The 10,940-nt window shown below is 45.4% G+C and overlaps 1 protein-coding gene across 2 annotated transcripts in view; it reads left to right on the top strand.

Annotated features, from left to right (window-relative positions):
* The first annotated feature begins 2,165 nt into the window (after positions 1–2,165).
* Positions 2,166–10,940, top strand: part of ZNF513 (zinc finger protein 513) — a 101,070-nt gene continuing 92,295 nt past the window's right edge. The window contains exons 1-2 of one of the 2 annotated variants that reach the window (XM_078650108.1): positions 2,166–2,587; positions 3,860–3,988. Coding sequence is in view for 1 of the 2 variants with exons in the window: in XM_078650107.1 (XP_078506233.1) it covers positions 2,548–2,587; positions 3,860–3,988 (169 nt within the window). In the remaining variant the exon portion in view is untranslated. The remainder of the gene's footprint in view (positions 2,588–3,859; positions 3,989–10,940) is intronic. The other variant, XM_078650107.1, reaches the window with a different exon arrangement.

The raw sequence follows: 10,940 nt of genomic DNA, 5'->3' as shown, positions 1-10,940 counted from the left end.
GATCCACGGGTCTGATGGAGCAAGGAGGTTTTCAAAGGACAGAGCGGGGGGTGTGGCCAGCGGGGAGAGCAGCCCAGGTGTATGGAATGGGCGCGCAGGGGCTCCTGGAGACTGGAGTCCCTGCCTATGCTCGCAGCCCCGCCGGCTCTCTTCCTGCCCGCTCCTCCGCCGACAGTCTCACTGCAGCAAACAGCAGCCTGGGTTTCTAGGCGCTGCGGGACCCGCGAAGCGGGTCCGGCGAGGTCAGAGAGTCCTTCAGGGGTTAGGAGTAGAAGCAGAATCCCTCAGTGCGGTCGCACGCCCAGCCAGCAGCACGGGAATCCAATTAGGCAGTTCAGGTGATCCACGGGTCTGATGGAGCAAGGAGGTTTTCAAAGGACAGAGCGGGGGGTGTGGCCAGCGGGGAGAGCAGCCCAGGTGTATGGAATGGGCGCGCAGGGGCTCCTGGAGACTGGAGTCCCTGCCTATGCTCGCAGCCCCGCCGGCTCTCTTCCTGCCCGCTCCTCCGCCGACAGTCTCACTGCAGCAAACAGCAGCCTGGGTTTCTAGGCGCGGTCCGGCGAGGTCAGAGAGTCCTTCAGGGGTTAGGAGTAGAAGCAGAATCCCTCAGTGCGGTCGCACGCCCAGCCAGCAGCACGGGAATCCAATTAGGCAGTTCAGGTGATCCACGGGTCTGATGGAGCAAGGAGGTTTTCAAAGGACAGAGCGGGGGGTGTGGCCAGCGGGGAGAGCAGCCCAGGTGTATGGAATGGGCGCGCAGGGGCTCCTGGAGACTGGAGTCCCTGCCTATGCTCGCAGCCCCGCCGGCTCTCTTCCTGCCCGCTCCTCCGCCGACAGTCTCACTGCAGCAAACAGCAGCCTGGGTTTCTAGGCGCTGCGGGACCCGCGAAGCGGGTCCGGCGAGGTCAGAGAGTCCTTCAGGGGTTAGGAGTAGAAGCAGAATCCCTCAGTGCGGTCGCACGCCCAGCCAGCAGCACGGGAATCCAATTAGGCAGTTCAGGTGATCCCTAGGTAAATCTGGGATCTATTACCACCTCTATGCTGATGACACCCAAATCTACCTTAAGGTGTCTTCCGCACACGACATCTCAATCCTCAACAGTACTCTCAACTCTATCCAAAATTGGGTGTCAACTCATCAGCACATTCTGAATCCTTCCAAAACTAAATTCCTCCTTCTCTCTACCTCACTCTCTTCTCCTCCTATTCAATCTTGGATGGACAAGCTGAATTTACTTGATAACAAACCTATCATTGTTGACAGCGTTAAATTCCTTAGTGTCATAGTAGACAAAAGGTTCAATCCACACTCCCACATCAATTCCATCACCAAGAATGCACATTACCAACTTTGCCTTCCCAGGGGATTCAGCGTTTCTTTCCGGAGCAAGACCTAAAAGCCTTGGTCCAATCTCTGGTTCTCTCTAGATTGGACTATTGCAATTCTCTCCTTGCTGGTCTCCCCAAATCCCGCCTTTCCCCTCTTAAATCCATACTCCATTCAGCGGCTCGTTTCGTTTAGGGAGCCAAAAAAATGATCACATCACACCCATACTGTTTTCTCTTCGATGGCTTCCCATCAAAACAAGGTCAATCTACAAGACTGCCTGTATCACCCACAAGCCATGCACACTTCCTCCCCTCGATAGCGAATAATCTTAAAATTTCAGGCGGCTCTTGACCTTCACGCAATGCTGAAAACTTACTGCTCAAGCCCCCTACTTTCAAAAAGGAAAGATCTATGGTTCAATCCTTCTCAGGCAATGCGGCTACAATCTGGAACTCGCTTCCTCCATTACTCTGAACCTCCACATCTACCCGGACTTTCAAAACAGATCTCAAATCTCTTATCTTCCAAAGACACCTCCAGGATTAATTCATCCATTTTCATATCCCTCAAGGCCGCTTGGCATTCAACTGTGCCCAATGTTGTAAATATGTATTCTTTAACTATACTAACCTAATCTTTTGCCACCTCTTATTTTATTTTACTTTTTTACCTATCCTGATTGTATTTGTAACGTGTAATTTTGTAAATCTCCTAATGTAATGCACTTGGTTCTATTGTAAAGCGCTCTAACACCTTTGGGTAAAGTCATATGCATTAAATAAAATAAAAAACTACAACTCCCTGCAAACATGGGCATACCCGGATAAGGAAATGCATTTACCGGAAGTACCAGCTGTTACTGAAGGGAAAGAAAACACATGAATGAACGAGCAAGGGAAAAGTGACAGCTGAGCGGGACGGCACGCGCCGGTGGCGTGCCAAGCCGGTGATTGGCCCCGGGGCTCGCGGGAGCGGGGGTCAGCTGGCCCCAGAGCCTCGCGGCAGCATGGGGAGTCCAGCGATTGGCCGCAGGGCACGCGGCGGCTGGCCGTGCGTGACCCGCGCCGCTCTGGGCGCGTGCGATGGAGGCTGCCGCGGTCTGGAGGGGGCGGCGCAGCCGTAGGTGGAGGAGGACCGGGCAGGGGCACTGAGCAGGAGGCCGCCGCCGGGCTCCCAGCGGGCCTCGGGGCTCAGACAGCGGGCTGGAGCCCGACAGGATGCCCCGCAGGAAGCAGCTGAACCCGCAGCCCGTCAAACGTGAGTGGGAGGAGGGCCGGGCCCTGAGAGTGGGAATCACCCCCGGGGAGGGCATGGAGGTGGGGCTTGGAGGAGTCTCCTCACGTGGAAGGGTCACCAGGGAGCATGTCTGCCAAATTTAGAACTTTATTTTACACATAGGTTGTTGCATTGTATTATATTTGCATTTTATAGCGCTTACTACTGCCGAGGAGGCGCTTTGAAGTGGGTAGAGGGTTGAATCCAAGCAAGTTTCTTATGTATGAAACCTTGCTCCATCAGCACACTCCTCCCTAACCCAGGGTTGGTTATTATTGCTGCAACATGAGAGCATGTGCTATAGTTTTTAGATGGATCGGAATAGATTTTTTTAGCATAGTGGTGAGTTTGTTTATGAAGGGCTATTATCGGTGTTTTCCAGGGTGCAGCCAGCAAACTGCTTCAAGGGTTATGAGGGCGAATTGTTCCACGTTTAGCTCATTCATTAAAACCAATTCGCATGGAATAGAGTGTACAATTCTCACGTGCTAATACAACTTTTGCTGTGTTCATTGATGGCCCACTAGGGGTGGTAGAAGCATTGTGTTACTGCATAATAGAGGACCCCCTCTAAAGGTTACACTTTCAGGCCAGGGAGAAGAGGGGAAATAACCAAAAAACACTAAACATGCTCCCTCGTGGCCTATCTATCCATTGTATTAGAGATTCATCTCTCCTGGGCTATGTAATACATGGAATCACAAGTGACACTTGACATTTTAATTCAAATTTCTTTTATTATTTAATTTCTTTATATACTTTATAAAATTTCATTTTTACTTTCTTTTTTCATTCTGTATATTTTTTATATAGAAAAAGACCAATTATTCAAGTTTGTACAAAATAATTTCCATAATTACATCAAATACACATAATACAAATTAACATATATAAATATAGCATGTTTAGTGTTTTTTGGTAGAAACATTGTGTACCTTGCACAGAGGGCACTTTCAGGCAGGCGTTTATTGCTATACACAACGTCTGCTGACTGAGGTTAGCCAAGTCTTCGTTGTCAAATCAAGGGCCCGAATGTGACACTTGTTCTAGCATTACAATGATTTGTTAACGTATCGGCAAATAAATGAACAGATGTTGAGGATTTTTGTTATGGCTGACTGGTCATGCTTCGTTCAGGTCTGCAGAGACTTCTGAGGGCTTGGAATCGTCCCTGGAATGGACAGGGAATGTTATTTAAGATGTTTTAACCTGGCCCCTTCTGATTGTTGTCTGGTTCGTCTTTGCCTTGTGCAGTGGAATCGGAGGACGCCCTGGAAGTGAGCACTGGGAGCCTTGTCCTAGAAAGTGACCTACTTCTAGGACAGGACCTGGAATTCGAAGACAGCAGTGACCGAATCCTGGCATTTGAGAAAGACTCTGAAGGTCAGTAAATTGCATTCTTTGTGCTCTGTTGCCCATCGTGCTTGCGTTGTGCTCTTTTGTATCCACGTTTTTTGATGCCGGCATTTGTTTAAGTATAATTGATATTGGCAGTGATGAGGTTGTTCAGAAATTCATCATGTATGTTCCATCTTTGCTGTGTTTTCAAGAGAAAAAGTTGACATTTGTTGACTGTCTGTTACCATAACATTGCACAGCAAAATCCCACTTTCATTCATAAGAGGTTTGTTTTTTCTTTTACGTTTTATTTTAGTGACAACTCTACAATCTCTAACATTTTGTTTGTGTGATTGCTAGGTTAGGATGTTCTTTTTAATGTTTATTACGTGTGCTGTCTACCAGCCAACTTGATTAAGCTACCTTCTCTCTGTCTGGCAGTTTTGGAAATTTCTAGTTCTAGAATGTTGTGAATGTTTACTTGGCCTTTACATTGTATTGTATTGTATTGTATTGTAATTGCATTTATATAGCGCTTACTACCCCTGACGAGGCGTCAAAGCGCTTTTTCGGCGAGTAGCACGCTACTCCGGGACCCATAGAGGATTAGTGTTGAATTAGTATAGTGAAACATGCGAGTACATTTTAAGTGGTGGATAGGTTAGTCAGTTATTTGGATAAAAGGAGTTGGCAGCGTGTGAGAATCTTTTATTTATATATATATATATATATATCCATATCCCTCTTGGGCTCTCATTATGAATACCAGAAAATAGTTTGCGATCATTTGGGCATCCAGTAAAATCTGATACACTGTGGTTCAGAATTTATAGGGCGTACTAAATTGCACCTAATACGATGCGACATTGCTTTTTGCAGTGTGGGTGTAGGGGTTCATGCTTGTGGTAAACATGGCATAATGTTTAATTGCAATCCCTGCACAAACAGGGTTTGCACAGCAACCAGAACTATCTGGGGTGGTCTTAATTAGCCGCTTATTGAGGATACTCTATGGAAGAAAGGGAAAACCTCAACTTGGTGTCATAAGAGACTGAATCTTACCCCCCAACCCATCCATTAAATGGTTTAGCAATGGATAAACGGATTGTGATGTCCTCAGAATGTGTCTAAAGCCGAAACATGTTTATCTAGCTATTTTGACGCTATGGGGGAGGGGGGGCAAGGTTCTCCATAGAAGATATACATTTTAGATGCTGACCACCTGTATGGACTTTATTTATACCTGTTTCTTTTGAAGGACCGCTGTAGATTACACCTAAAATATATAGCTCCTTTGTTTGATATCTCCAAAGCAGTTTATGGAGAAAATTCTGTAGCTGAAAAGAAATATTACGTAGTGATTTTTAGATAAAGAAAAACCTTTGAGAGGCGAGACATTATACTGTATCATCAGTCACTTGTCTTCTGAACCGTAGTGGCCCCATACTGGTGCAGTTGCCTAGAAGGCAGTTTTTTTTAATTTTTTGTAACACTCCTTTCTAATGTATTTTCACCAGCAAGGAGCGACGGTTTTAATTAAAATAACTGGTGATCAGGTACTACATGCTTGCAAGGTGTCTAAAATAACTGAAGTCTCAGGCACCCAAAATTACTGACATGTCTTATTTAATTTCATAAAGAGAAGGTGAATGCTTTGTTACCCTGTCTACAGAGAATGCTAGAGTAGAAGCATGGAGTAGAATAGAAGATCCTCAAAGGCCCATCTTATCTGTCCCAGGCTCCCTAAGGAGAGAGCCTAATTACAACGATGGCCGCAGACCATTGATACCTTATTCTAGCTGACCGTGGCAGTCCATGAGTCCGCTATAGGCTTGAGTACTGTCCCCAAACCTGGGAGAATGACTATCATTTAAAATGCAGAATTTGGAGGAATGTTGATATGTGTTTTTAGTGCAGTCTTAAAGAGGATAGTTATGAGAGAATCTGTCTCAGCAGTCGCCGTGGATATTGCAGCTAACTCTAACATGTTCTGGAGCATGCTTCATTGTACCAGTTTGAAAATGATGTTACTTCAAAGTTAAGATTTGAAGGGCAAAACCGCTTGCCAAAAATACCAGTCCGTTTTTCTGAATAATGCATTGTGATGTACTGTTGAAACATTATTAGTGTTGTTTAATATTTTTGTCAGTCTTATAAAGTTTTAGTTAAATAATATACAAAAGGCCTCTTGACTATTGTCTTAAGTTAATCAGATTCTTGCGTAGGATAATGGCATGACCACGTTAAGTCACCTTTATTTTCGAAACAACAAACTTGTTTACATGAGAACGAATCTGGAATTCTGTTTTATATCTTTACATTATGCACTGCATCCTAAACATACTTAGAGCAACCTTGTAATATTTTTTAAGATGATCTGGAGATAAGTGTTCGAGATGGTTAATTTTGTGCTTGGAAGCAGTGGAAAAAGTGTTATGCATTGTTGTTGCTGCAGCACTGCAGTCGGAGACATGATTATGCTGTGATGTGTCATACACATGCAATCTGCAACATTGTAGATCATTTGTAATCTTCACGTAACCTGTTAGGATGCCCCAGGAGAAAGGTATTGAAATATTAGATCCTCTATAAGAGAGGTCTTCTCAACTGCACGCACCTCAATATGCTCTCTGTTGGCTTGTTAATCTACTTATTCGGTTTAGCATGCTCATTTAGAGGCTCTGACTGCCAAGGCACCCCTGCAAATCTGTCCTCACTATGCTGTCCAAGTCATAAAGGATGATCCTTCTTGCACCGCTGTGTGATGAATCTTATCTGTTCTAATGAACAACATTTGCATTCAAACTTCATTAACGTTTTTTAGGTCTCGCCTGTCAATGCGCTTGCGAGAATATAGGGGCTTATCCAGAGCTTAACTATCGGGCGATTCCATGCAGTGCCCGTGAAAAGCAAGCTCAATGCGCAAGCGATTAACCTAAAATGCGTGTGCACATGAAAGCCAGCCATCTGCCGCCAGCAGCTTCACTTGAAAGGCATCGCTCCGCCCCCTGCTGCATCAAAGGCTTTTGTTTTCTCTTTTCGAGAGCCTGCGCTGTGCCTCGGGCATTTCTCCTTCCCGTCACCATTTGTCTCTTCAAAGGCTCCGCTCCCCGCCCCCCGCCTGCACCACTCTCCTACTCTCCTACTCTCACCTCCCACGGCCGTCCTTTCCGCCCTCTTATCACCGCAGCGCATGGCACTGCTTACATTTTACTTCGCGTTTCTTTTTCTACGGCCGTCCTTTCCGCCCTCTTATCACCGCAGCGCATGGCACTGCTTACATTTTACTTTGACGGACATGTAGGCACCACAAACACAATTTTATTTGGTTTCCTTCCCGCTTCATGGTCGGCCGCAGCACTTTACACACAAGCAACGCTCACCCACGACCACTGTTTGCTTTACTGTGAAAACAAAGCCTCTCCCTCCCACCCCCACCCTCCCGCAGGAACAGTTCCACTTCGATAATGCTCTCTCTGTGTCAGAGTGCGGGCTGCATGAGAAGGGCACGAGATATACCTTGCATGGTGAGAAACGTGAAATCGGAGACTGGACAGGATGCCTTGTTAGAGAGAGGCGGGAGGGCTGACTTTAGAAAGCGCATTTCTATAAAGGTGCACAAACTCACAGCCGCTGCACGGAAGCTGCTTCTCGCCTCTCCTTGGCTTATCGCACCTCACTCAAAAATTGCTACAACGCGTCATCGGAGGCCCACGCATTGCACTGCGCACATAACGTTTATGTACACTGGAACCGCGCTTCATGTTTGAGCGCGGCGCACCAGCAGCGATTGATTTCCAGTGCACTAGGTACTATATACAATAGATTTTAAACTTTTTATGTTCCTCTCCTCCACCCCTGGAGAGCGGGGAAGGCCACGGAACCCTTCTAAACAGCACTCTTCTTTTTCCCTTTTTGCTTTCTTTGCCTCTCCTCTGTTCCTGCTTGCCCCCGATTCCTTGCCCAGCCTCTAATTGTTAGCCCTGTCACCGTTTGCTTTCTCTGACCCTCCGCCGCCCTTGCTTGATTTCTGTAAACCTAATATGTCCCTTTTTTGGGTGACTTTCCCTGCCCCTGCTTGCCCCAGATTCGTTGCCCTGCTCTTGCTTGCTCCCTCCAACACTCTTCTGCCCCTTCTTGCCCTCTCTGACGATCCTTTATCCCTGCTTGCTTTCCGTGCTTTCCCCAGATGCCTTGCCCTGTCCCTGATTCTCTGTCTTGTCGTTGTTTGCTTTCTCTGGCCCTCCTCTGTCGTTCCTTGCTTTCGATGACCCTCCTCTGTCTCTTCCTGGTTTCTCTGTCCTGCTTGCTTCACTGTCGCCGTGTGCACGTCCCCACTTTCCACCCACCCCCACCTGTCCCTTTTGCACTCCCTGTCCCTACTTGGAATCTCTGCCCTTATAGTTCACTGGTTTGTGTTCTTCAATGCCTCGACTTGCTCTCCCGCCTCTGTATGCCTTCCCGTCTTTGCTTGCTCTTTCTTGTCCTTACTTGCTCTCCCTGCCCCCGGACAACCCCGTCCCTTTCTAATCCCCCTTTCTAGCTCTCCCCTGTCCCTGCTTGCTCATCCCTGCTCTGCCTTCCCTCCCCTGTGCAGCTCTCCTGCTCTTTCCCTCTCTGTCCCCCCTGCTCCTTCTCTCCCTGCTGCACCTGTTTCCCTACTCCCTCCTGCCTGCGGCTGCCTGCTGTAAGTAATCCGGCCTCGGAGTATTACTCGACTTCAATTACAATAACTTTCATTTAAGTAATAATTATTCAGCAAAAAATTAAAAGCCATTGTTATTTGTAAAATCAATTAATATTTCACCTCTGTTCTTGCATTTTTGTCACAATAAAATACACTGAACATATTCTTCACAAAAGTTATTTACAATAGTTTAAGCTATTGCTATTATAAATTACAAGAACTTTTATTTAAGTATTAATTATTTAAAAAAATTAAAAGCCGTTTGTATTTGTTATATGAATACATGTAAGTCCCGTACATACAAAACATGTTGCATTACAAATGCTATAGGTGTCACATTTGAAAAAGTTAAAAGTATTGTCATTGTAAATGACAAAGCTATTAATTTTGCTATTTTCAAGACCAACACATAAAAAAATTGTCATTTACAAAACCAATAGCTCCAACTTTTCTAATGCGAGACCTATTGCATTTCCAATGCTTGTTTATTCTCCTAACAATTCATAATTTCACTTCATTCATATGCTATTGCAAATTTATTTTAGACATCGGTATATCTGTACCACTTGTCATGTTGCAGAAGACTCTTATCAATGGCCAAAAAAGCATTTTGAACCAGATTGGTCCTTTAGGAAGTGAGTCAGTCATTCATGGAGCTCTTTTGTCATTTGAGATTACACTGAAGGAAGCAGTAACAGATACCACATGATCGATTAGCTTGATGTGTAATAATCCCATTTGCATGTACATAGCCACCTTTTCATCTTTGATCAAAAAGTTTCAACTTCTTTGGTGAGAACAACACTTGTGTTTCTAATCTAGACACATTCATTACTGAATGAATGCTTCTTGCGCCGCTCCTTCTAAATTGGACTTTTTCCTCTGTAGGACAACTTATTATGTTACTTTTTCAGCTATAGACCTTGTTGTCTGACTTAATATTTTGTAGAGACAGCAAAAGGATGGCTGTTAGCAAACTGCAACGGCTGATCGAGAAGGGAGGACTGTGAGCCCCCAAAATACGAGCTGTAATATCTTGTATTTCAGTTACAGTGGCCAGTAAGATTGTTTCAAAAGGGTAGAGGAGCAAAGCGACCTTTAGATCGCTCATGTGCCATATTGGAAGATGTGCCTCAAACCTATGCATCAGGGGATGCGGTGAAGTAGGCTCTTTCTTCCACATACTATAGGCCTGCCCCAAAATCCAACTATACTGGAGGGGGGTAGTGCAGGCAATGCCTAGAGTCACGGTTCTTGTCGTGCCGTTGGAGGCGCATTGGCATGTCCTGTGTATAACAGGGGAAAAATGTGGCCCAAATATCAAAAGACACAGCTTATGTTGGCAGCCGTGGTGGAAAAAAGAAATATAGCAAGAGCCTAGGGAGCAGATAGTCCTCCGTAGGTGGCTGATTGGGAGGCAGACTTGTACTGCAGTGTTTTTATCTAGGAACCTGAATCTATATTCCTATTTTATGCCCTTGTCCGGTTATAATCAATAATATCCATACAACGGCATAGTAATCATATCCATAATTCAGTCGTAGCACATGCTGTCACATTAAGCAAGGCTACTTCTCCGGCCCCCTAGAAAGCACACCGAGTTCTCTAAACAAAACCAAGCCTCCAGCAACCTGGGAAATCCCCCTTGCTTTTGTTTTGATTTCGTCCTAGAACTCCTGTAAAGCACTGTAAGAACGGCCAGTTCTTAGTGACATCTTTATTGACGTCTTATGTCCAACCTTACGTCAAACCCAGGCACCTTTCAGGTATAAATATACCAACGTTGCCTTAAGCGATACACGGTGGTGGTTTTGGAGCAGAGCAGCTATCTACTTGCCCGAGAGCCCACGGACGCTGCCCCTCCTCTTTGACGCACTGAGAGAGACGCTGTCTTTTCTCCTGCCGAGAAATCCAGCTCCGGTGTTTCCAGATACCTTCGCGGGTTACTGGGATATCGAGTCCTGAGAGAGAGATACAAGACCTCCTGCTTTCTATTTACCCAGGTACGGAACTGACTAAACCCTTACATAGAATTCTTGAGTCAGATTCTTGGCAAAACAAACTTAACTTAAACTGCTACTTATTTACTCCTTCCCACGTATTAGGCTTAGGTCCGGTACACCGGGGTAGGCGTATTTAGAAGCACCAGTTGAATATGATTAGTCAATGTATATATGTATGTATGTATATATTTTATCTATTTTAAAGTATCATATGGCTAAGAAACCATATCAATGCTTTTACAGTATTTTATACTCCTCCTTTTACTGTACGCACTTTACTTTACCATGAGTATTGCAATCGTGGCAA

Source organism: Lissotriton helveticus, chromosome 6, assembly GCF_964261635.1.
Source record: "Lissotriton helveticus chromosome 6, aLisHel1.1, whole genome shotgun sequence".
Classification (NCBI taxonomy): Eukaryota; Metazoa; Chordata; class Amphibia; order Caudata; family Salamandridae; genus Lissotriton; species Lissotriton helveticus.
Note: the sequence above shows the minus strand (reverse complement) of the source record. Positions and strands in the feature narration are given on the sequence as shown.